Source organism: Lissotriton helveticus, chromosome 1_2 (assembly GCF_964261635.1).
Source record: "Lissotriton helveticus chromosome 1_2, aLisHel1.1, whole genome shotgun sequence".
Taxonomy (NCBI): domain Eukaryota; kingdom Metazoa; phylum Chordata; class Amphibia; order Caudata; family Salamandridae; genus Lissotriton; species Lissotriton helveticus.
Genome location: NC_136058.1, coordinates 61769188 through 61796755, shown reverse-complemented (window position 1 = coordinate 61796755; position 27568 = coordinate 61769188). Strand labels below are relative to the sequence as shown.

General features: G+C 43.9%; 1 protein-coding gene across 1 annotated transcript in view; it reads left to right on the top strand.

Annotated features, from left to right (window-relative positions):
* The window catches only part of LRRC7 (leucine rich repeat containing 7), a 2053453-nt gene that overhangs the window by 1727355 nt on the left and 298530 nt on the right, over positions 1–27568 (top strand). The window contains exons 19-21 of the mRNA XM_078668793.1: positions 2417–2539; positions 7925–8036; positions 8597–8768. Of these exons, the coding sequence (XP_078524919.1) occupies positions 2417–2539; positions 7925–8036; positions 8597–8768 (407 nt within the window). The remainder of the gene's footprint in view (positions 1–2416; positions 2540–7924; positions 8037–8596; positions 8769–27568) is intronic.

Below are 27568 nucleotides of genomic sequence, written 5' to 3'. Positions count from 1 at the left end.
GGTCACTTTCACATGAGCTGTCCTTTCTCCTCTACCCTGCTCCTCCTCTGCTGCTCTCTGTTCTCCATTTAGCTATGTCGGCTTTACTCTCCTCTGTTCTCTGCCCACTCCTCCTCTGCTGCTCTCCATCCCGCTTTATCACCTCTATCTCCTCATTTCTTCACCCCCTCCTCTTCCACTGGTCTCTCTCACATGAGCTGTCCTTTTTCCTCTATCCTGCTCCTCCCCTGCTGGTCGCTGACCTCTATCTCGCTTTGTCGCTCTACCCTCCTCTGTACTCTGTTCCACTCCTCCGCTGCTGCTCTCCATCCCGCTTCATCACCTCTATCTCCTCATTTCTTCACCCCCTCCTCTTCCACAGGTCACTTTCACATGAGCTGTCCTTTCTCCTCTACCCTGCTCCTCCTCTGCTGCTCTCTGTTCTCCATTTAGCTATGTCGGCTTTACTCTCCTCTGTTCTCTGCCCCACTCCTCCTCTGCTGCTCTCCATCCCGCTTTATCACCTCTATCTCCTCATTTCTTCACCCCCTCCTCTTCCACAGGTCTCTCTCACATGAGCTGTCCTTTTTCCTCTATCCTGCTCCTCCCCTGCTGGTCGCTGACCTCTATCTCGCTTTGTCGCTCTACCCTCCTCTGTACTCTGTTCCACTCCTCCGCTGCTGCTCTCCATCCCGCTTCATCACCTCTATCTCCTCATTTCTTCACCCCCTCCTCTTCCACAGGTCACTTTCACATGAGCTGTCCTTTCTCCTCTACCCTGCTCCTCCTCTGCTGTTCTCCATTTAGCTATGTCGGCTTTACTCTCCTCTGTTCTCTGCCCCACTCCTCCTCTGCTGCTTTCCATCCCGCTTTATCACCTCTATCTCCTCATTTCTTCACCCCCTCCTCTTCCACAGGTCTCTCTCACATGAGCTGTCCTTTCTCCTCTATCCTGCTGCTCGCTATTCTCCATCTAGCCTTGTCAGCTTTATTCTCCTCTATTCTCTGTCCCACTCTTCTCCCGCTGCTCTCCACTCTCCATCTTGCTGAATCAGCTTTACTCTCCTCACTCATCCATCCGTCTCCTCCACCATAGGTCTCTCTCACTTACATATACATTGCTTATAATCTTTAAATGTGTCTTTTAATATGTGCACATATCTATAGAAACAGATATATACACACATATATGTATATAAATATTTAAGTATACATACATACATCAACCCTGCCAAGTTTCCCAGATCAATGCATGACTAGTTATTGCATGAGTCCAGGTTTCTTCTTTGACTTCTGGGACTTGTGGTCTTTCTTATCCCAATATAGAGGAAGTTGAAAGTTGAAGTTGAAGTTGAAAGAGTTTTATATAGCGCTCTACTACCAGGCGGTTTCTTGGCGCTGCAGAAAGAGACTATCCTGAGAAGAAAGGGGGGAGTTACGAAGGATATGCTAGGGAAAAGAGATGAGTTTTGAGGGCGGTTCAAAAGTCTAAGTAGCTGGGGATGGATCTAATCGCGAGAGGGAGTGCATTCCAGAAAAGGGGGGCAAGGGTCGAAAATCTAGATCCACAGAATTTTTTACTAGAGCAAGGACTCCAAGTCCCAAAATTCAAAGTAAAAATTGGATATGCGGAGCATATCAGACAAGGACCTGGAAAACATGTCAGCAATGGCACATACATCTTAATGTTTCAACAAATGTGAAGGCTCATGTATTGGATCAAACAATGGCTGCTTTGCAGAGCAAGGTTGTTACATATAATGAGTGTAGCACGGCGTGGTGTCTTTTTTGCTGTGTCAGCTTCTGCTACAGGGCAAATGGAGCTGTGGCACGAGTCCCTCCTCTGTCCCGCACTAAAGTACCAGACCTACTGATGCTCCATTTCTAAAGGTTTGAGCAGAATGTATGCTTATAAAGAGTAGCATGGTTTAAAAGTGGGTTTATTATATTGCATTGTTATATTGTTTCGATTACAATGGTTTTACCTGCATTGCTTGTGCATGATCATCTATTTAAACTTGTTTTTATTAAAAAATAATGGACTATTTCAATGTTTTACGCATGCCTCACTATGGAAGCCATGACAGCAAAGCCCCAATTTTAATCAGAATCATCCTTTCCTGCATGTTTAATAACTCTGCAATTCTGTATTGCTGCCACCTGATAGAAGATATACAATTCCTTCTGCATGATACTCATCCAGTATTTTAGTCGGAATCAAATATTTCCCATTGACTAAATTCAACGTTTTGTCCTGTACTCAAGATTAAATAAAGAATGTGTTGACACAGTGGCAGCTTGGATAAATTGTTCAGAACGCAACATGATTTAGCATCGTTGTGTCTCCCTAAATAAGAACCCTTTTTATCTTCGTTGCACGACTCTTCGAAGTGTTTCAAAGTTTCCCCAGTTTCACAACCCACTGTTGGGATTCCAGGTTGCAAAGAGGGAGAACAAAGACTTCCTAAAGAGCCAGCTGTCTGCCTCAGGCAACACTCATAGCTCATCTTTGGATATCCCAAAAAGGAAGGAGAAAGAGGACCAAATGAAGCGCTCAGAGGTACAATCAGGAACTTAACATGCAATGTTCTTCTAATTGCAGTATGTTCTAGATTGAAATGCTGTGCAAGCTCATTGTTTTCTAAAACCGCATAACATGGCGCTCTCGTGTATCAAGGCATCCATTGGCAATGCTACCAATAGATGTTGTTCATACATGCATGTTTTACTTGTGTCATATATAATGCACAGTATAGCAACAGGACTTCTAATATGATGCTAGCATATGGTATGTCATGTTTTATTATGAGTGCGGCAGTCAACATCCCCCAGAGAGGTGTCTGGAATTTCTTGCCTCCCTGACCTGGCCCCATCTTGTCTGGGAGTACAAAAGACTAGTGTGAAACCCTTTGTGAGTGTGCTTAGGCAAAGCCTTTGTGATGCGTAAGTGTGATAGGTGACAGCTCCTTCCTCTCATCCTGACAGAGATGGCTCTTCCTGACAAACACCTATTCCCCTTTGTCACACTGTCTGGGAGCAATACACAAAGACCAACTCCCAGCTAAATCTAGTGGGCAAGCCAGACACAGGCTGCAGGCATCAAATGGTTAGGACAAGAAAATGCCAACTTTCTAAAAATGTCCTTTTCAGAACTGTGCGTTAAAATTTGACTTTATCATTAAAGAGGATTTTACATTGCAGTTCCTCAAACACCAAACATGACTTTCCTACTTGCTCCCAATCAAATGTTATCACGTTTTTAATGTAATAAGGTAATCCAGTGTTGTCCTATAGGAGAGGTAGGCATTGCAATAGTGAACAATATATTTGAGAGTTGTTTTTTAATACCAGGTCAAGTAAAACTTAAATGTACATGTCAAACTTTTTTAATGCAATGCCCCCTGCCCTAAGTGATCTTTGGGGCCTACCCTAGGGGTAACTTATATGTAATAAAAAAGAAGGTTTTGGCATGGCAAAAGTTTTATTTTGCAAGGTCCAACTGTCAGTTACAAATGCACACACAGGCTGGTGTGACAGGCCTGAGACACTCAACTTATTGGCAAAAAATGTGGGTGTGACCCTGCAGAGAAGGCTAAGTCTAACAACATGTAAATGTTTTCACATCCAGAGGTCATTGTGCCAATCTTGAACCATGGCAGACAAAATAACTTTATTTAGCCAAAATAAAAAGATTGCATTTCAAAACAAATGCGTGTTTTTCCAGAAACTGTCACGTTGACATGCGAGGACACAATTATTGCATTTCCTTAAAATCTTTAGATCAGATGTTGTAACATATTCATGCTGAGTCAGCGATGGTTATTGCTGATACTGTTTCCTTGGCACTAGAGAGTACCTACAACTATTACTGTTGTTTCATAGTTCAGGTCGGGACAGGTCATCATTTATATCGATAAATAATTTTAGTGGTGCTTTCATCAGAACTGCAGAATGAGGCCAGAACCTGTAAGAATAGTGTCACATTAAGGAAATTCCCTTTGTCTGAACCAATGACATATTTGTAACCTGAGCTGTAGCTCTTGTTTCTAGCTGTTTAGCCTGAGTGGTAAGCCTGCTGTCTACTGATTTGGCATCATTTAAATTTTTTCCTTCTGCCACTTACAAGTAGATTCTCAGTGCTAATATATAACTGCAAATATTTTGGGAAATGGCAACATGAAAAATTAAAGGTGATGAAAAATAGAAACTAAGGAAAATGAATGATCAATAGTATTGTTTTGCCAATCATCTTGAAAATGGAAGGTCTATGTCAAACAGCATACAAGTTTAATTCGCTTTTCAGACAATTCTTTAGGGTGATTGGATTGGAAAATGTACCATGTTGCCTTGTACCCTTGGAGGGTGAAAATTGTCTCAGAAATCGAAAAGGATTTTTAATGTTTCACAAGAGGTCCTTAGAAACTACTTGTAAAGCATTGTCTTTTTTAGTTAACTAACTTGAAAACTAAGCTGTTAGATGCACAATGCTCTCAAATTTTTCAGTTTTTTCTTGACAAAAAGTGATATCCTCAACTGCTCAAGGAGGACAGCCTTAGTAGGCAATCCTTGATGATTTAGATTATTTCACATCTTTTCACAAAGAATGCACGTAAAAACTTGGAGGGTTGTAGACAGAACAGAACATGCACAAACCTGTGTTAATTCAATGTTTGAGTTTACCTGGAAGGTCTAGTAACAGGATATTGCAGGCTTGGTTTATGATGAGTCCCTAATCCGAATGCTGAGGCTAAATGTAGAGCCCTGGTCAATTGCACACTTTACCCATGACTTAAACATCCCTGAGCAGAGTGTGTGACCTTTAATGGGCTTGGCGACCACTGGCAAAGTTGCATTATGAATACGCCAAGCTTGGAGACTAAACTTTACTAAGAAAGTTATCTGAAATCTTTTTCACTAATATGGTGCAAACATTCCTCAAACAGGAAGGCTGCAGGAAATAGTTTTATTAGAGCCTTATTAATTCTGACTAGTGGCATGATCAGTTCTTGGTACTAGGACAGAGACTGAAATAGACCCACAGGGAGAACAGCCTCACATTCTTTTAGAAAAAAAGCACTGACTGGACAATGATTAATTGAGTGTTGTTGTGTACCAAAGAGATGGGGGTACTAGACCACACCACCTCTCCCTGGTAGGCCTTTGACTGTATACTTCGTTACCCGGAGAGTCAAGCAATACAGTGGGACACATGGCTCCCAGAATGAAGGAAACTGTGGGTTTATTACTTGTGAATGACCTACATCCCTTGCAACTAATAACCAAATTCCCTACCACATCATATGATCATGCATAACCTCATATATCCAGATACTGTTAATGCTTATGCTAAGCATCTTGCATGTGTCATACAGTCCCATAGTTTCCACCTTTATTTGCATGCAGATTACATCTAAGCCTTCCTCCATCTTGAAAAGGACACATGTTTTTACTACATTAGAAGTCCGACAGTGCTTGGTGGCAGTCTGTGATTCAATGGGCAGCTACTCAATCAGACACAACATGGACAAAACTGAAGTTATTGTGGACTGGAGCAGTGGTGATTTCGAAGGCCCTATGTTCTGGTTCATGGAACTGGGTGAAAACTGAATGCCAATTAAGACTGCAAAGAATCTGAGAGCCACAGTAAACTCTTATTACAGCCGGAAACTTAAAATCTCAGTAATGGCATCTTCCTGCTCTTGTCAAATCAGGATTTTGAAGAGAAAAATGCTTAATCTTATTGAAGCAACACAATTGTTTCAACATTTGTAAAGTTCTTACTCAACCACTCTAATGGTTTTTATCTTGGTCCTCCTAAATACTTACCGAACAACCTTCAGAGGATCCACAACAAAATAGCATGCTTGAGCATGATGCTGAAGTTGTTCAATGTGTTGCCTGGTACAGTAAGAGTCGAATTTAAGTCCCTTTCATCATTCACTGAGCTAGAATGGCCCTTTTCCTGATTATTACTTTTTCAAAAAGCTATTTTGTTGCTTTTCAGTATGTACTCATCCCTACAAACATAGCTTTTTTGAAGGTTCCTGACATTCATAGGCATCGGCAGAGTGGTCATGCTTTCTTGAGCATTCTCCCCCTTTTATCCTTGATTCATTTTCAGGCCATGACAAGTTCAGACAATGACTGAAAACTTTTCTGCTCTTATTTTCACTAAAATGATTAAGTTAACGCCACATCAGTACTGGAAAGCAAGAACAGTGGGATTATAGGTGCACTATTCATATGTTTAACTAACCTATCCAAATACACTCAGCTACAACCTTGTATGCCCATCAACTGCTTCATGTGCCAATGCACTACTTCATCACAAAGAACTGCAATTGTATATTCTTATAAAGTAACAGAGGACTCAGACTTAATGCGAGGCTGGCGAAGCACCCTCATGCTCAAACACAATGTGGGAGGCATCCAGTACCTCCATATGTGCAATGAGTGGGAGGTGGGAATACAGTTCACTGAAAAAATAAATCTCATTGTTCAAAACTAGTGCTGATTTTCTCTTGCTTCCCATCCGTTAACAGAAAGCGAATGGAGGAAGGAATAGCACAATACTCAAACTCTTTTCAGCAAACTGCAGGCTTTGAATGAGGACATCGTCTTCATGCACTTTAGTGTCACTTTTTAAGAGACATCAAAGGGAGGAAGACCTTCCACTTCTTCATTCTATCCTTGTACCTTTACCAGGCTTTAGCAGGTTGTTGAGGTTTACGTCATCGACATTATGCGTGCATCATCGAGATTCATTGAGAGGACAGATGTTTCTTTACAAGAACTGTGGCTTATCTGTGTCATGGCTCTCAGAGGTGGCAATGCGTGTGAAAGAAGTCCCTGGTGTGACCTGTAATGATCCTCATATGACAAACATGATCCAGACCTTTAGAGGCCCAAAATGGATGCTAGGTCTGAATCTGTGATAATCACAAATATGGATTCATATCCCTTATGATTTCTCCAAGACAACTGTTATTGTCTATAATATGTTGAAAATCCATATTGTGGTTCAGTATACAGAGCCTTCTCTTACCACAAACTACTGAGCATTGTGCTTACAGTAACAACATCCCAACTAGACTGCACAACTCATAAATTTATGAATCCTGCCTCTGAAGAGATGTCTCATCTCGCCAAGCAGTATTAGCCGTGATGTCTGATGGTATATCTGTTGACCAAACAATAGCGCCAAATATTGATAATAAAGCTATCGATACATGTGTTACAGCCACCAAATTATGTAATGTAATTTGATCAATCACTTTGATACACCTATTTGCTGTCTCTGTTAGTTCACCCAATGCAGTGTTATACCTACCTGAAATATGAAACATAATGTGCATTCTGACTAAACTCTTTATTTCTCTGTGACCTTCTAAGAAGGCATATCACACTCAAAGCCCAGTAAGATGTCCACTCCAAAGGCAGCATGCCCTAGCGATGTATATTGGTTTTGTTTAAACCGTCCATAACACATGCATAAATTTAGATTTCTATGTAAGCCTATTGTTTTTTACTAAAACCATTGTAAGATTACACTTAACGAGTGCAACACATACGTTAGTTAATTAATTAATTAGAGCTCAGTTACTGATCACAATTTTCATTTAATTATTTCTTGTCACAATTCACTATGCCACGTGGATGAAAAAAATCCATATCGCCTAAAACTGAAAAGATATCAAATGGACTTGCAAAAGGGTTTCAGTGGTTTATGTGTAGCACCCTTTGCCCAAGTGTATGGTTTGCATATAGATTATAACTTAAATGTTGTATTTAGTACACTACAATTACTTTTAATATTAAGAGAGTTTTGAGGCAAAATTCTCATTTTAGAGCAGGTAGACCATTTTAACTTCCATAGATATGTTTTACTGTCTAATTCTATAAATATTATTGCATTCTTATTGTTCATTTTCATTCCTTTCTTCAGGATTCCTTTGGACACGCTCCTAATGAGATGAGAATAGCAGAACTGCGTTCCTCACTAGTCGAGACTCCTTTGTATCCACCAAAACTTGTACTTCTGGGAAAAGAGAAGAAAGGTAACATTTGGAATTGGAGATCTAGAGGTAATATCATTTGGGAATAATACATTTGTAGCTCACAAAAGGTCCTAAGCCATTTGGGTAACATTCAGCCAGTCCCAGTCCTTCAGGCAACTCCAAGGATACATTAGGTCAGCGTTCGTTTATTTAAAAAAGTGCAGGGGCCTGCCATATTTCAGGAATGACAAATACGAAGGCTGTCCAGTTTTGATTCCACTCCATTCCTCTTTCTTCCACACTTCTATCTCTTTCTCAAACTCTTGCTAATACTTTCTTATCCCTGTTTTCTCACACAGTTTTTCTATCTTTCTCCATGTTTTGCCTTCCTACTTCCTCTCTATTGTTTTGGGTCAAAGAAAGACTGCTGATGAAAATTAAGTCTCATCGTCAAAATGTGTTCTGGGGTCCACCTCCACAACTTAAGCACTGAATTAGGAGAATGAAACATCATCACATAATGCACTGCATTTGACAACCATGTCTCCTAGGGCATCAATCACATTGCTGCCTTTTGTTCAGGTTTCAAACAGAAGCGTCAATACTGTTATTTCTTGCAGAATCAACAGATGACTCCGAAGCGGATAAACTGCACTGTCTGAATAACAGTGTGTCCTCGGGCACTTACTCCGACTACTCGCCTTCTCAGGCTTCTTCAGGGTCCTCCAATACACGGGTTAAAGTGCAAACAGTCCCGAAAGAATCAGTAAATAGTTCTCTCTGGGGCAACAGGTAAGCTAAACGTTTCCCTTTACTATCTTGTATCCATGAAAATCAGTCCATTCCATACAAATGGTTACTAAACGTGGTTGTACAAGTTAAGGAACTAGTGCCAGTTTCTTTGTCAAGTGCTCTACCAAACTCTACTGTTCATTGATATACTAACTAAACCAGCAGAGGTGAGAGCAAGCCTGTACACAATTACAGGACTGGGTTAGTAATGCCAAATTTAAATTGGCACACTTTCATTGCCTTCATCGTACTTGTTAGGTTGCACAGGATTTAGCCCAATGCACCCTCAACTTGCCTCAATTGTATGGAGGGGCATTCCACAGTCGTACATATACAAACAGAGTTCATGGTGGATCTCTGTTATGAAATGTACCACCCTCCTGCATGTATTTTGGAGGCTAATATAGAACAGCAACAGAAACCCTTTCCAGTCATTTGTTGTTATTTATGTGAGATGCAACCTGAGTGAGATCCGACCACTTGCTTGCCTGACTAAAACATTGGTTGTTGGCTTCCGCAGACATATGCTGGATGGTAACAAAAAACACCAAAGGGTCTTGGCTCGTTACTCAGCACGGCTGAGCCAAACTGAACTGGAAAGCAACACAAGCGCCTATGCTGAGAAAGATTATTAACAGACAGGGATGAGTCTAACCGGTGTTTAGAATAAAGCATAAACAACCTGCATATTTATTTAGCAGCTGGGAATTTATTCCTCATTTCAACAATTATTTCAATTCATAAATTACACAATATTTATAGTGCATGGAAAGAACGACAATTATTTGAATCTATATGTACAGTGAACAACAGTTACATGTGAACAAAATTATTTACACACTCTCGACATTCGTGGCCTTCCAATCATACAAAATACTTGCAAACACAAAAGTCAGTGGAACAATACAAAAAACAACTAAATACACAAATGCAAAAATACATGAAACCACGTATCGGTCATGAATCAATAGGATGAATCCCTTGATGTTTTATAGAGAATTTTTAAAGAACTTTTTAACTGAATTTCTGAGTGGAAATGTTCTTCTTAAAGAGGTTGATACATATACTGATTTGTAACGCAAGAAATGTAGACCAGATACGTGGGAAGGTGGTCGACGCGTTTCGAACCCGTATGAATAATGGGGTTCTCCTCAGGACCTGTACTGGTTCTGTGGAAATAATCAAAAGGGATACTTAGTCTAACGAACTATTTCAGAAAGAGAGACACTCACCCTGTGTCAAACCAAAGCCTACCTTTAGCACTTGAACCAGATTCGCAATAATCAAGACTAGAAAAGTCGAGAATTCAAAGGTTTTCACCGGAGTGCGCATTCAGGGGCTGTGAATAAAAAGAAATAAAACACGCGCGCTTAGTTTCAAAACCTGCATAGTCTGATCTAACTGTGAGGCGCGATGGTGGTTGTTTACCTGCACTGTAGTCAGTGGCTGTTTTGACCGCCTTCCCACGTATCTGGTCTACATTTCTTGCGTTACAAATCAGTATATGCATCAACCTCTTTAAGAAGAACATTTCCACTCAGAAATTCAGTTAAAAAGTTCTTTAAAAATTCTCTATAAAACATCAAGGGATTCATCCTATTGATTCATGACCGATACGTGGTTTCATGTATTTTTGCATTTGTGTATTTAGTTGTTTTTTGTATTGTTCCACTGACTTTTGTGTTTGCAAGTATTTTGTATGATTGGAAGGCCACGAATGTCGAGAGTGTGTAAATAATTTTGTTCACATGTAACTGTTGTTCACTGTACATATAGATTCAAATAATTGTCGTTCTTTCCATGCACTATAAATATTGTGTAATTTATGAATTGAAATAATTGCTGAAATGAGGAATAAATTCCCAGCTGCTAAATAAATATGCAGGTTGTTTATGCTTTATTCTAAACACCGGTTAGACTCATCCCTGTCTGTTAATAATCTTTCTCAGCATAGGCGCTTGTGTTGCTTTCCAATATGCTGGATGGTGGCACACTACATAAAAGAGAGCCTCTATGACTCTGTTTGTATACTTAACTCTGCCGTGGTCCCCCGTGGGTATAGAGAGTTGTCCTTGTGACATTACACACAGTCTTAAATATGACCTGGACATGTGGCACTCTGGTGGATACTGGGAGGAAGTGGTGACGCTGCTAAAATGGGTGACCCTGTCCATCTCCAAAGGTCACTACGTCACTGTCTACCTGGACCCAAACATGGGGTGATACAACACAAATTTGTGAAGTTGGGCCTATTCCTTGCTAAATATTACCTAGCAATACACTGGGTGTCTGGGAGGGGACACACCACACAGAAATGTACGGGAGATGTGTTGGGATGGGCCCTGGTGGAGGAACTCTGACTGAGGGGTGTTGCAACTAATGACCAAGTGGAGGAGGATATAAAGGATTGGGACAATTCTCAACAGCTTTCGATAGAGTTGATAGACCAACTCTCTGGAGAAAACTAAAGAAAATAGGGATCCCGGATCCACTATTGAGGCTGAAGTTCAGATGGGAGGAGACAAAAGCCTGACTCATAAGATACTTACACCAAACAGCCTAAAGCAGGGCTGCCTTCTGCCCCCTCCTGTTTTCGCTTTATGGAAGTGCTCTTCCAGAGATCTTCTTAAATGTAAGTAATTGTCCTCCAAAAGTAGCCAATGAAAAAATATATGCCTTAATGTACGCCAATGACGTAGTGATATTCGACCTAACCCGACTAGGCTTACAGAGAAATATAGACGCACTTACTTGATCTACGGAAATTAATTTCCTAAAGGTAAATATTTCCAAAACAGAGGTAGTTCCCTTTAGGGGTCGGAAATGCCACCTCCACTATAATTGGCAAATAGACGGCACTAATATTGAGGTGGTAAAATCATACACCTATCTCGGGCGTGTAGTTTCTCAAACTTTAGAAGTTCATTTTCATCTTAACCACATGAACCAAAAAGCCGAAGCATGTATTTACGCCATAAGGAAATGTTATAACTATTCAGGCAAGAGGCATTATCAAGCATTTTTTGAAATATACAGGGCCAAAATTGCACCAACAATAACCTACTCCCTAGAATACAACCCTTTAGCCAGATGGAACGTTTATCAGGGAAGGTACATTTCTGCGCAAATTAATATTATTGTCAAGCCGTCCCAGTACAGATTCTTTGGTTGGAATTTGTCATCATAAGTGCATTGTCAATAGCCTTAGCAAATATAATTAGATTGGCTCTCAAACTTCTGCATGCAGAAGAAGGATCATTAAGGGCCCTATTGAGATAAGAAAGCTTCAGTACATGGAAAAAACAAAACACATTTCAAACAAACCTTAAGACGGCTCTTCAATACTTCCAATGTACTGAATCCATTCTTCAGACCTGGACACCAGCATATCTGAAACACTTTCTGAAAAATGGAACTACCTGTTTAAGTTTCGGTCTGGATAAGGCATATTGCCTGAAATTATCTCATTACAACGCTATCACTACTACAATCGAGTTTTAGTCCCCTCAACAATACACACGTTTTACCTTGGAACATAAAATTAGGAGCTGTATTACTATGTTGCGATTAGGACTACTTCCTTTAAAGGTTTTTACAAGATACTGGAACAATCTTGATAACGAAAGTGGGGTATGCGATAAATACAATCACGGAAACCAGGACCTAGCACATATATTATGGTTATGTTCTAACAAGGAGGTGGTAGGGCCTCAAAACAGTTTTATAAAACCTATAGTTTTTAGACAGAACGTTTCCTCCTCCATAGATTTAATTTCTTTTCATTAAAAATCCCACAAATGAACTTGTGTGCTATAAATTGTACACATTTTGTAAATGCGTTTTATTCTTGTTTTAAATATGTGTGATTTTCATATTAAGTTTAAAAAAATGTATACAAGAATTTTATGTTTATAAATGGAATTATGTACAACTGTTGATCTTGTAAGAGATCTATATCAATAACATTTAATTTAATTGATAAAGGATTGGGAGAACAGGGTGACCCAAATGGTGGATGACCCTAAGCCGGATCACTGATGTAGTTCAGATGGAATGGATGGTCTGTAAATGACTTACTGGACTGATTCTCAATTGGGAATTATCTTGCGAAGTGTGCATATGTGGGTATCACATAGGAGCATGGGGGAGTCAGGTGTAGGGGATTTCCAGACTGAAGTCAACATGCACCCAGTTTCTGAGTACTGTCATGAGGGGTGCTGCCTTCTTTAGGTGGATGGGTCAGTCAGTTGTTTTTTGATTGTATGTCTTTACAAATAAAGATTTTTTTTAAAGTTAAGCAGCAGAGAACTGAAATGTGTACATTTTGGAAAAAAAAGAGGTGGTATAATTCAACTTAATGACACCAAAGTAGATTTTTAAATGAAAGGACATGACATCATTGAACATTGATCAGCATTTTACTACTTAGCTGGAAAAGGAAAATGAAGTTAATAGTGCAAGGACTATGTCTACCCCACTGTAAATGTAATATTACAGTGCTACTTGAATGATGATCCCAAGTCCTCAGAATGCGGAGACCTCTTTGGTATAAGCCCCTCTGAAGCTTTAAAGAGCTACAGATGAGCAAGTGTATATATTACAGTGCTAATGTTTTTATAGGAGTGAACAATCGTACGTTTTCTTACCGAAATAAAAACTATGAGACGTCCAGATGGGAGTGTGCCCCTATCAATTAAATACAAGTGACATATACTATTTTCATCTTCTTTGTTTCATAACATAAATATGGATAATGCAGACAAAATTAGCAAAAAATAAATATGGATACATTAAAACTATAAAATGGAAACAATAAATACAGAAAAACCGGAAGCCAAAGGAATTATCAGCTGCCTAGAACAGAGTGTTAATAACATTCAGGGCGATAACCTCTAAAATGCCACTCATCCTCAAAATAAAAAAAAGATCAAGTTCCAAAAAAGAGTCCCCAAAACATTGTAAATATGACCAATAATGGATAAATCATCCTTCTTCTGGATTGTGTCTGCGGCTCGTTTTTTATTTTGCTGTAATATAGTTTTCCAACCCCCTGCTGAGTTTCCATTACTCCCTGTTCCTTTACGCCTCTCCCCCTTCCAGTAATAAAGTTTACTTGGCAAATATTTTCTCACTCTGTTTTTATTGCTCTTCGTTTCGTTAACTGCTGAGTTTCCATTACTCCCTGTTCCTTTACGCCCCTCCCCCTTCCAGTAATAAAGTTTACTTGGCAAATATTTTCTCACTCTGTTTTTATTGCTCTTCGTTTCATTAACTCAAAACGTTGGGCCTCCTTTGTTTTAACATATTAAAAACTCTAGTGACTTATGCTTATCTATTCTTCATAGTTCACGTAAAAACTGCTTACAACCTGGAAGTGGAATGGACTGTGTAAGAGAATAAATAGCAACAATTGATGAAGCTGTTCAATCTAAGAATTACATACCTTTTACAAAATTAAACTCCTGTCATATTCCTCACAGGAACCCGTAGAATGCCAGTTGTGGGTTTTAATTTTATTGAATCATTTTGACTCCATAAGACAGCTTTGGCGTTTTTTACGTATGTGTTGGTATAGCCAAGAATCGTGGTACAAATTATCTCTAGATGTTTTCTTCCACGTCGTCAAGTATAACCACGTCAATACACACAAATGGCGAATAAAAAAATTAATTTAAAATTTCTCCAAGTTCTTTGCAACATACATAGTTGGTGTAGCACTCTCGGTTCCTTCAGTCCAGGAGGGCTTTGTGAATTGACATCCGGTGTTTTAAAGATACCCGTGAAACCACTCAGTAGAGGACCTCTCTGTTTTGTCGGTTAGCCATACTTAACATAGTCTATGCATGCCAATGAAATAAAATAATAGTTCTAGAGCAGAGTGAAGAAAAACACTGCATTAGTCTGAAGTGTGCCAGACTGAAGTCAGCCACAACTTCTATAACGTCTTTGTAGAGCTAAATCTACACCTAGTTACAAAAATTCATGACATCATCTTTGTAACATTCACTTCACAAAGCTTCCAGTTATTATTTGAACATAGGTTGACCTTTCTCTCACATATTTTCCAAATAAGTAATTACTGTAGTAATTATAACACTTTTCTTAAAAAAGGATATATTTTTTGAAGATGGTATAAACTGGCTACTCAGCTCAAGCTTGTTTTGTGCTGGAGCCAATTTTCGGCTCTTTAATGGAGTATGTGACATCCATTATTCCCTCAGGGAATTCTGGATCTGTGCTGGTTTCCCACACCATGTTTTCCTCACCATTCTAAGTTGTTGAAATGCCAGTAGTGTTCTGTTCCTTTTGGACCCATAAGGTATGCTTGAACCCCTGGACCATAGACATTTCTTGAGAAAGCTTTCTTCAGTATGTGGAATACTCAGACCAACTCAAGAGGGTTCTTTGAATTTGGAGTTTTGGAGAGGGTGCTTCTAAGGAGGTTCGGGGTACCTTGGCAACATCTTCAGTGTATGGTTACCCATCATTTTTATTCTGCAAAGAATGCTGAGCAGAGGGTGGGGTGGTCTAAGTCATCTTTCAGCTCCCTCCTCAAGTGCAATGATCCGCATACCAATTACTGACCTCTTATTTTTCATCCACGCCTCCGAAACTGGGCAAGAACTTTTCACGTTCAAAGACTTCATCTCCAAGCACTTGGAGATTCAAGAGGGCTGTGAAAAGAGTTGCCCTAGATATGAACAAACCAGTGTGAACTCCTATTGAGTGCAGGGAGTATAAATGTGTTTGTGGATGCCATACAATGCAGTTGGTTACAACATTGTACAAATTGTTTAGCTTTGATGAATCTGCACCCTTGTAGTGGCTGATGTCTACATTTAAAAAAAACATTTTTATTGATTTTTTGTAAAAGTATACAACACATACAGCAATCAGGTTAGTTGCCACCCAATCCTGTGTATTTCAGATAAATTATAGCAATCGTCTGCCGCAACCCCGCTCTATATTTAATACAAAAGAGTTAACATAACTGTTAACATCCCCAAGCTTACATTCATTAATACATTGCTCATTGTTCTGTACATGGTGCCTGCGAGCCAGCAGGAGACTACGTATCAGTGCCCATGCGTTAAGAAGCGGGGGCCTCCCCAGTTAAGTCATCATACCCTTGCCCTGAGTCATTTCCTGCTCTCAAATTGCTATCTTTCCTGTCCAACTCAGTCCCCCTTCACAATGTCTCTGAATCAAGTTGTCTCACCTTCATGGTTTTCAAAGCTGTGAACCACCTACAGGCATACTTATGTTATTGGCCTCCTGCGGAGATCCCTGTAGTCCTCCAGGCACAACGCCTGTTCCTCTGCCCTCGCCCCGGTTAGCACTTCCGCCACGTTATCGATTGTCTGGCATGCAGGCTGGGGACTGCCAGCGCCTGCCTAAATCCCTACAGCAACACCCAGCGCCAGTTCTAGAAATGTGTTCCATACCTTTGCAGCTAATTTGTTGCCATATAGCCCTAAGAGGCAAACCTCAGTAGTCCCGAGGTTCTGACGACCTAAGGCTTACGCTACCAACGAGCCCCAGAAGAGTTCGATGACCAGGCAACTCCATACCATGTTCCCAAAGTTCGCATCTGTGTGGAAGCATTGGGGGCAGCACTCATCTTGCCCATTATGCATTGCATTTATGCTATGTGCTGTGAGATAAGTGGTGTGGATGTAATTCAACTGTGTGTTCTCAAAACGTGTTCAGCAAGACCTGTTTGGTGTGTTCCAATGCATGCTCTTACTCTTTGCCCACAAACTGTCACCCCAGTATCTCCTGCCATCTGGCCCGAGCCCCTGGAAAGCTACCCTTTGCATAGCCATCATCATGCAGTAAAACCTTGATGCTAGATGCCAACATTTGCTAAAGGCAGGTATCATTTGAAGTTTATCATGCGTGGGTGGTCCCTGATCTGAGTTCCCATACAGACTGTGCAGTTCCTGGAGAAGTGCCCAATACACCAGAACAGCTTTCCGGAGATTTGACAGTCCTCGACTAGTGCTTCCAGCCGTGGAAGAGAGCCCCCCTCATAACAATACCCCAGAGTCAGTAAGTCAGTCTCTCTCCACTCAGTCATTCAACCGCCTATAAAAAGAAATCCTCTGGAACCTAGGCAATCCCACCAGAGGCATACAACGGCCGAGGCCCTAGCTGCTTAAGTGCTTTCCCTCCAACAGGGGAGGACCACCATTTCCAAAGTGCGGTTCTCAATGAGGGTGGACCCCGGCATTCACTAGCATTGCTGCGAGGGCCCCTTTCCTGTGCACATCCCCAAATTCCCCACCTCTGCAAGATCTAGCCCTACTAGCCATCGGGTAAGCCAATGCAACTCTGCATTGAAGAAATACAGTTTGAAATTCGGCACCCCCAGTCACCTATACTGCAGCAGTCTTTGAAGCATCTGCAAAGAGACCCTCTTTCGCTGCCCATCCCAGATCAGTTCATGTAACAAAGTGTTCAAGGAGTGAAATAATTTACGGGGATCCAAACCGGGATGTTCTCTAGGTAATACATTAGCCTGGGCAGAACTTTCATTTTCACCAGCACAGCCCCAGTCATGATTGGAGCCTCAGTGGGTGCCAGAATATCACGCTTCTTTTTAGGATTCTTACAGCTGTCCTAAATTTGCCTTACCTGAGGTTAGCATCTGCCTGATGTATCTTGACTTCTAGGTATCCGAACACTCTGGGTTCCCAGTGGAGTACTTTGTCCCACACTATCGCTGGCGAGTGCTAGAGGGAAAGTGCATGTCTTATTCAGGTTTGCACACAGCCCATATACCTTTCCTATGTCTGCCTACACCTCCATTGACCCACGGGACCCTGCATTGAGCCTCCGGTAAGTACAATAGCATATCATCCACGTATAAAAAGACAACATGCTCCCCATCTAGTAGTCCCTTCCCCCAACATTCTGTCCTCAAGACACTAGAAAGTGGATCCGTTGCCAGAACGAAAAGCACGGGGGACAGCGGGCAACTCTGCTGCATGCCTCTGTACTTTGAACAGCTCTGAGATGCAATGGCCTACTCAGTCCCTTGCACCAGGCGGCGCATGCAAAAGTGATACCCACTTGCACCATCGCTCCCCCAGTGCCATTCTGTCCATGACCACCACTACATAGCCTCACCGCATGGTTTCAATGGTTTTCTGGATGTCCACAGAGAGCACTACTGCCTCTGGGAGAGCAGATAGGGCCTCCTCCATGACGCGGTATAAGTAGCAGATGTTGGCTAATGTATTACTTTGTGTAATGAAACCATTCTGGTCCATGTGGACCAAAGGGCCCAAGTGCTGATGTAGACGTGTTACCAGTACCCTGCTGAGTATTTTAGTAATTCACATTGAGCATGGACAATGGGATCCCACCTCCATCGCCTCCCCATTTGTCTTAGGAAGGGCCACTATCAGTGCCTCCTTGGTCGTGGTGGGTAAGCATCCATTGGTATTGGCACCGGCGTATATCTTTACCAGGTGGGGCATCAGCATGTGAGTGTACATCTGATGAAATTCATCCAGCAGTCCCTCCATGCCTGGTGCCCTGCACCAATTCCTTAAGTGCTCCCCTACTTTCCAGCTCTGTAAACAGGCCGCCTAGAGTCTTCCCTCGCCTGGTGACGAAGTGTAACCCTAGCAAAGAAGGCCTGCATCATCGCCCCCTCAGTCGCAGCAGGCTCCCCTTGCATGGCCTCATAATACTGCAGGAACACCGTGTGTACATTCTACTGCTTGTGGACCAAGCCCTCCACAGGGCTGCTTGTGGACCAAGCCCTCCACAGGGCTTGGTCGCCCCACTCACTGCTGCCGCTCCTGCCTGCCTTTGCCGCCTCCTGCCTGCAGATTCCTTCGCTCGCTGCCCGCTGCTCCTGGGAATTTCCCGCTGCTCCTGGGAATTTCCCGCTGCTCCTGGGAATTTCCCGCTGCCCGCTGCTTCTTGGAATTTCCCGCCGCTGCCTCCCTGCGGCCCCGCCCCCCTGTGATTCCATTCGCCGCCCCGCTCCCGCCACCCAGCTGCTCCTCCCTCCCGGCTCCTTACTTATGACGCCCCCAGAGCGACCGCGCAGTGGACGCGCGCAGCGGGAGCGCCGATTGAGCACCGATTGAGCGCCGAAGGTGCGCCAAAGGTAAGCCCGTCTGCGCCCGTCCGCGCCTGGCCCGCGCCCAGCGCCAGGACCCCTGGCCCTCCCTGCCGAGGCAAGACGACCCGACTGACCTACGACACCGCCACTCTCAACGCACTCAAATCCGGCCGGACCCACGCCTGCTGCCGAGCCACCCCGAGACGCACCCACGGACCCTTCACCTGCTGCACCTGCAAGTTCACCTGCCTCCGAACCTGCCCCGCACCCGCCAAGACAAACACCAGCAGCAACCACCTCAAGTGCATCCTGATCAACACCCGCTCCGTCCACAGACACGCCGTGGAACTCTGGAACCTCCTCGACGCTACATCACCGGACGTCGCCTTCCTCACGGAAACCTGGATGAACGCCTCCTCTGCACCCGACATCGCCATCGCCATCCCGGACGGGTACAAGATCATCAGGAGGGACCGCATCAACCAGACCGGAGGTGGAATCGCCATCGTCCACAGGAACACCATCCGCATCACGACCGACGCCAACGACTCCTTCGCCGCAGCCGAACATCTCCACTTCCAGATTCACACCGACCCTAAGACGACCCTCAGAGGCACCCTCGTCTACAGACCCCCGGGACCACGCACACAATTCAGCGAAGACATCACAGACTTCATCAGCCCGCACGCCCTCCCCTCCACCGACTACATCCTCCTCGGGGACCTCAACTTCCACCTGGAGGAACACCACCGCCCTGCTGGAAAACCTCGCCAACCTCGGACTCAAGCAACTGGTCAACACACCCACCCACTACGCCGGCCACACGCTTGATCCCGTCTTCTCTTCCAGCAAGTACATCACCTTCAGCCACGCCACCGGACTCCACTGGACCGACTACAGCTGCGTCCACTTCAGCTTCAAAAGATCCACGACCCACCACCACCCGCAACAGGTACCTCACAGGAATTGGAGCAAGATCACCGCAGACCAGCTCACCACCTCCCTCAGCCAGAGCCCACCTGCCAACACAACGGACCCCAACGAAGCAGCCCGCAACTTCCCACAGTGGCTGACCGCCTGCACCGACGACCTCGCACCACTAAAGAACCCTCCCAGCAGACCCAGAAGCAAGAAGGCATCCTGGTTCACCGACGACCTCAAGGACTCCAAGAAGACCTGCCGCACCCTCGAGAAAGCCTGGCTCCTCGACCGGACCACCGACAACATGACCGCCCTCAAACACGCTACCCGCAAGCACCACCAGCTCATCCGCACCACCAAGAAGAAATCCCTGAAAGAACGACTGGACAACAACGCCCACGACAGCAAAGAGCTCTTCACTATCGTCAAGGAGTTCTCCAACCCCAGCACCGGAACCAACGACATCACTCCGTCACAAGACCTCTGCGACTCCCTCGCCTCATTCTTCCACCGCAAGATCGCCGACATCCACAACAGCTTCGGCGCCCCACCCACACACCCAACCGTCGAACCAATGCCCCCCACCGCCACCCTTCGCACCTGGACCACGGTGACCACCGAAGACACAGCCCGCACGATGAACACCATCCACTCCGGATCACCGACCGACCCCTGCCCACACCACGTCTTCAACAAGGCCGACTCCACCATCGCACCCCAACTCCGGAACATCATCAACGCCTCCTTCAACACCGCCACCTTCCCGGAGAGCTGGAAGCACGCCGAGATCAGCGCCCTCCTGAAGAAACCTACAGCGGACCCCACCGATCTCAAAAACTTCCGCCCCATCTCGCTCCTCCCTTTTCCTGCTAAAGTCATCGAGAAGATCGTCAACAGACAGCTGACCGCCTTCCTCGAGACGAACGGATCCCTCGACCCCTCGCAGTCCGGCTTCAGAGCCAACCACAGCACCGAGACCGCCCTCATCGCAGCCACCGACGACATCCGGACCCTGCTCGACAAGGGGGAAACAGTGGCCTTCATCCTCCTGGACCTCTCCGCTGCGTTCGACACGGTCTGCCACCGCACCCTAGTCCAGCGCCTCAGCAACATCGGTATCCAAGAGAAGGCACTGGAGTGGATCATCTCGTTCCTTGCCGGAAGAACACAAAGAGTCCGCCTCCCCCCGTTTCGCTCCGAGGCCACCGAAGTCATCTGCGGCGTCCCGCAAGGATCTTCACTCAGCCCCACCCTCTTCAACATCTACATGAAACCTCTCGCAGCCATCGCACGCCAGCACAACCTCAACATCATCTCTTATGCCGACGACACCCAGCTGATCCTCTCCCTCACCAGAGACCCTGACACCGCCAGAACCTGCCTACACGAAGGGATGAAAGACGTCGCCGAGTGGATGAAGGACAGCCGCCTGAAACTGAACTCGGACAAGACGGAAGTCCTCATCCTGGGATCTTCGCCCTCCGCCTGGGACGACTCCTGGTGGCCCCCAGCCCTGGGCACCGCACCCAAGCCAACCGACCACGCACGCAACCTGGGCTTCATCCTGGACCCCTCCTTCTCGATGACCAGACAAGTCAACGCTGTCTCCTCATCGTGCTTCAACACCCTGCGTATGCTTCGCAAGCTCTTCCGCTGGATCCCGACCGAAACCAGGAAGACTGTCACCCAGGCACTCGTCACCAGCTACTACGGAAATGCCCTCTACGCCGGAACCACAGCCAAGCTACAGAAAAGACTCCAGCGCATCCAGAACGCCTCCGCCCGACTCATCCTGGATGTCCCCCGACGCAGCCACATCTCCAGCCACCTGAGGAACCTGCACTGGCTCCCTGTCGACAAGAGGATCACGTTCCGGCTCCTCACCCACGCACACAAGTCTCTCCACGACCTGGGCCCCAAGTACCTCAACGACCGCCTGACCTTCTACACGCCCACCCGCCAGCTACGGTCCACCAGCCTTGCCCTCGCAGCCGTACCACGCATCCGAAGAGCCACCGCCGGAGGAAGATCCTTCTCTTACCTGGCTGCCAAGACTTGGAACTCCCTCCCCATCCACCTTCAGCTGACCCAGGACCATCTCGCCTTCAGGAAACAACTCAAGACCTGGCTGTTCGAGCAGTAGCATACCCCTCCCCCCAAGCGCCTTGAGACCCTCCCGGGTGAGTAGTGCGCTATACAAATGGCATGATTGATTGATTGATTGGCTAGGTTTCCAGTGGGGTTCTGTATCTGCATGATTGGCCTACCCCTCTTCTTCTCATGTACCCCCTATCTGCATGCACCATTGTGAAATATTCCCACCTATTAATAAGCTTCTCCTGCAGCTTATTATATGCCTGGGGGCATTCCTGAGCCTCAATCTCCAGGCAGCATTAGTCATTTGCCTTGGACACTTTGTCCACATTGACTGCATGTCAAATCCCCATAGCCTGCCCTAGGCAGTAACCTCTCACTACCGCTTTGGATGCATCCCATTCCACATTGCTGTGAGTTGCGGTTTGGGAATTGTGCTAGAAATATTCATCCACCAGTCCACTATTGGCTCCCTGAATGTGGGTTCATTCAACAGCTCTGGTGTGGGAATGGTGATCACTTGCCGTTGCCCAAAGTAAGGCTCAGTAGTGATGGATTGTGGTCTGAGTACGTATGGCCTAGGCAATCCATCGGCGCGACCTATCCCACTGCCCACCAAGGAGCACATTATAGTAACAAGCTGGACATGCAGGTCGTGAAGTGGTGAGTAAAATGAGCATTCCTGCCACACTGAATTACGGCGACACCAGGCATCGATCATTCCCCAGTTGGCAGCCGAGGCCCTGATGTTCCCTGCTAGTGGAACGGCCGGAGAGTCTGCCAACGGCGACAATGACTTATCCAGGTGTATGTTTGCTACACAGTTGTAGTCGCCCCCAAGATCAGTGGCACTGGGTCATCCACGGACAATAATGGTGATAATGTCACGGGAAAATGTGCTGGGCATGTGTTTGGGGCATATAGGCAGTCAATCCCTACACGCAGACAATCCAACATCCCAGTCAGGCGAGACATACCTGCCTTCTCTATCAATTTTGGAGTCAATGGACACAAATAGAACCCCAATGCGCAACCACACCCATACCCCTGAGAAAAGGCTGAGTACGACGTTGCGTAAATCTGGCCTCGCCATGTGCACTGTAAAGATCCAGCACTGCCGCCAGTCATCTGCATCTCTAGCAATAGCGCAATGTCTGCACCACTGCGCTTCAAATACACAAAGACTTTATTACATTTAGCCAGGGATACACATCCCATCCCTCAGACATTTCACGTAAGGAATGTATACCTAGCACTTTGTGCCTACATTGCGGATTGTAAGCATGCTGTACACCCTGCCCTGCCACCTGACCCACTGCCTGCCCCTCCATCTCAGCCCTCTGGGGAAGTAGTGTCAGTACACATCCCTCCCTACAACTAGTTCTTCAGAACAACTTTTTTGAATGTAATGGCCTCACATACCAGCAGATCAAAGGTACAAGTATGGGGGCTTCTTGTGCCCACAGCATAGTGAACATCTACATGGGAGAGTGGGAGCTCAAGCACATCTTTAATGAGGCAGCACCATTCTTCGAAAATGTCAAAACGTGGAAGCGTTTTATAGATGTCCTTTTCTTTGTTTGGAGTGGCAACATCATTATGCTTCAGTAGTATATTGCATGGCTCAATGCCAGTTAGATAAACCTCAAATGTACTGCTAAATGTAGCATTTTAGAGGTGACGTTTTTAGATATACTCATCTCTGGATGCATGAGAACGCTAGAGGTCAGCTTTTTCAGAAAACCTACAGCTAAAAATATCATTCTCCAACATCAGAGTTTTCACCCCTCCAGCCAAAAAGATTAAACTCCCTTTGGTGAGTTTCTGCGTGTTTGCAGAAACTGCACCAACATGAAAGATTTCAACACACATGGAGAACTTCTGAAGAAACGTCTCCTTGATCAAGGCTATCCACACAGAACGGTCAAGTCTGCCTTTAAGCGGGCCAAATATTACAACTGCGATGCGTTACTTCAGAATACTACCTCGGAATCCAATGATCAAATTGTCTGTGTAGTTAACCACTCACAACTGAACTAGAAATCAAAAATATTGTGAATAAAAATTGGAAGGTACTAAACGTACATGATAACGAAGAACATATGGGACTTCCGAGAGTAGCATATAGAAGAAATCACAACCTCAGTGATGCTTGTGCACACCAGGAATAAGACTGAGAATAAGAATGTTCAAAATACCATCACATCACATCAACATCACTGTCCTGGGCAATCACAAATGTGGCTCGTGCCATGCTTGTGGATCTGCCATAGTCACTGATTGTTGACTCTTCAATGGTAAAAAAGAAAAACTCAAAGATTAGACAAATTGCAGAAGTCAAAATATTGTCTATATGCTACTGTGCCCATGTCCACTGGCATACATTGGTAAGACAAAGCAGAGAATTTCATGTATGTTATAGCGAACACAAATCTGCAATCTGCACAGGCAAAATGACAGCCCCTATTGTACAGCACTGTCAGGACAAAAAACATTCAGACAAAGATCTGAGATGGGTTATTTTGGAGAAAGTAAAATCAAAAACAGGATCACCAATGGAACAGCTACGCAAACAAAGGGAAACCTTTTGGTTTTTCACTCTGGACACGGTAAAAGCGGGGTTAAACTAGGAAATCATTTGAAATATCACTCAGAAATATTATCACAGTTTGACAGGTAAGAAGCATTGAATTGATGTGCTCATTTTTACAATGAGTCTTCCTAGCTTGATACTAACTTGCTCCATTCTAGAATAGATTACACATATATCTAATATGAAATAAATTGGCTTCATTTTCTGATGTATATATTGAGAGAACACTTTTTCATATGGTATCATCACTTAGCATATTTTTCATATGAAGAGTAGACTCAGTGTTGCCACATAGCTTTTGATGAATGCCTTGAGCCTGCAGTATGATCCTCCATGAAGTTTTAGATTCCAATTAGTTGGTCAAGACATTGCATAACATTTATATGTTGGAATGGTACTGTGTGCTACTCACCTATTACGTGCATAATAGCACATACGGTTATAGCTCTGAGGTATAGATCACTTTTGTTGTCCCTATGGAGACTTACATACCAATATGGTGCTCGTGTTAGCAACAGGGATCTAGACGTATAGGCAAGCGTTGCCCCACCCATAGTCAACGGAGCGCCACACACGTAGCGCCGTCAACTTATCAGCGCACACGTCGGAGGTCCAGGAGATAATAGGCGTCTTTTGTGGATCGCCAGTTGCTATACAGTATCTTTGCTGCACCGGAGGTCTGCAGTCCACATGAGGGAAGTTTATTGGTGAGTCATGTTGTGATTTATTGCAACTAGAGAGATTTTCCAGGGGTCCTAGTGTAAAAGATACAACTATACAAGATACAGTATCCTTGGCAGCAGTCGGCTGCATAGGCATCATTTTCTTAATAAGGAGTGATGTCACCAACAATCTAGATATTTTTAGCACTGGAAGATTAAGGTATAGTGCACTAGTAAAGACTATCCTCACTCTTAACCAATCTAAGGGGCTATTAGTTCCTTTCCTTTTGACGTACTGCCTGACTGAATGACCACACCTTCTTATTTTCTTGCTCCTCAGTGACAGTATGCAAACTGGAAGGCTTGTGTACTTCTTGTGAGCCCCGCAGATGGACAACACAAAAACATTTTTATAGATCCAACTCTGTTCCATTAGAGTGAACTACGTGAAAGGTGCGACTATAGACTCAAAGGTATCCATTTATTGGAACCATTTGGATATAGCGGGTGCTTCAATATTTATTGCATATAAACAACTACTATAAACTATAGGTACAGTAATCAATTTGTGAACGGCGGTGCCAATCTTTGCTGAGTACCTGACAAACTCTTACACCTTTTAAGAAGGCCATGCGGCGCACATTTTTTTAGTAAGGTCAAACCATTAATGATAGTGCATCCAGAAGATATCAAGAAAAACTATACAAACAAAAGAGAGTGATTCCTAACTGCCTTCTTCCCATCATCTGGAATATTATATAGGTATCACAGAGCCTGGGCATTAAAAGAGCGGTTTGTACCCGATTTGGAGGTCTAATTAGAAGCAAAGCCTGAACAATAGTACTACATCGTCAGCAACTTCGCCGGAAGATATTTGATTGTAAGTAGGAAGAATACCCTTTGGGGTACAAATGTCACCCTAACTAACGCCATTTGTGCTTAGGCACTATTTGAATATTAAAAAAACGCAGCACTAGCAAGTTGGCTCTTTTTTGCATGGTTTGGTCACATAGAATGTTATATGGCACTATTGGGTGGACATTTATATACGCTGCTACTCGCTCTTTGGCATCTTTTGTGTTTTGGTGGCATAGTTGATCTTTGAATTAAAATGCACTATGAATATTTCAGCAGAGGAGTTCCTTCATCTTAGGTCTCCCATTTTGTTCTTCTTTTTTCCTTTCTCTTTTCTTTCTCTACTTCTTTTTCCCTCTATTTTTAGCAAGCTTGAACAAAATGTACTTTGATTTTTTCTTCTAACATTGGTGACAGGTCCAATGGATTTCAAATGATTGGTTAAGATATGGGCTATTCAAGCTTGTTATTTAAATACAACAGGTACCCCTACCATTAAAAGAATAGTATTCGATGTGAGAAGGCCCTGAAGAAGGTGGTCTGAATAAGGTTTATTCCACCAAATCGCATGTCAACCTTGTTGTATGCGTTCAGCCCAGGACACGGTCACGAAGACCCAAAACATCTTTGCTCCCTTCTGACCTGATTGTGTATGTGGTTTTGGATTAACTGTTAGTTTGAATGGTGTGTTTGAGAGTGAATGTAAATTCAACTGAGAAATTTTCGAATTGATATTATGTAGATGGGGGTCACTGTTGATTACAATATGTTTGTGTAAAGTGATATAGAGTTTATTGTACTTAATGACGTGCAAAAAAGAAAAATAAGAACAAATATTTTGTAATAGTATGTATGTTTTTTAGAAAATCCTTTCTCACCTTTTGACAAAATAAAAGAAAATAAGTACAATTATCATGAGAAAATAATAACAATATATTTTAAATAAAAAAATTGATGTGAAATACATAATGTCTTAGAACATATTTTTGCAGAGCCCTATGGAGTTGATTTAGCCCTCGAGGTAAAGCAATAGAGATCGAGTGGGAGGTTTATATACCAGTTTGTTAATTGTGGTTTCCCCTTTTCGCCCTGAACGTATTGACTTTTAGAGGGGTTTCCCTTTCTCAGAAGTGCACATCCGGGATCCCTCCACCTCCGTTTTCCCTCATGCTAAGCAATCCCATCCATGATAAAGAAGGTTAGGTGTTAGAACAACCCATAGAAACCCCTTCCGCAAGCAGAGCTAAAAAACACTAGTCAGCTGAACTAAAAAGAAGACCACATTCATAAGACTATTCAAAACCACAGTACCAGTTCTGTGGTCAAAGGTTCTTGTAAGGGGTGGCGGTCGTCCCAGTAGCAGATGGATCACCCCACTCCCTTCACTCTCACCATCTAGTACCAGGAAAACAACCAGTTATTATGGCCCCAAAGGAGGCCAGCAGCCTCCGTGTCCATCCGATCTATATTGCTCCTTCACCCTAAACTCAGCCGCTGCCGTGCTGCCTGCCAGTAGTCTTCCATTCGAAATATCCTTTGCCCACTGTATCATAAGTCACCTTGTTTGCAGAGTGACCATAGGTGTGCACCGGAG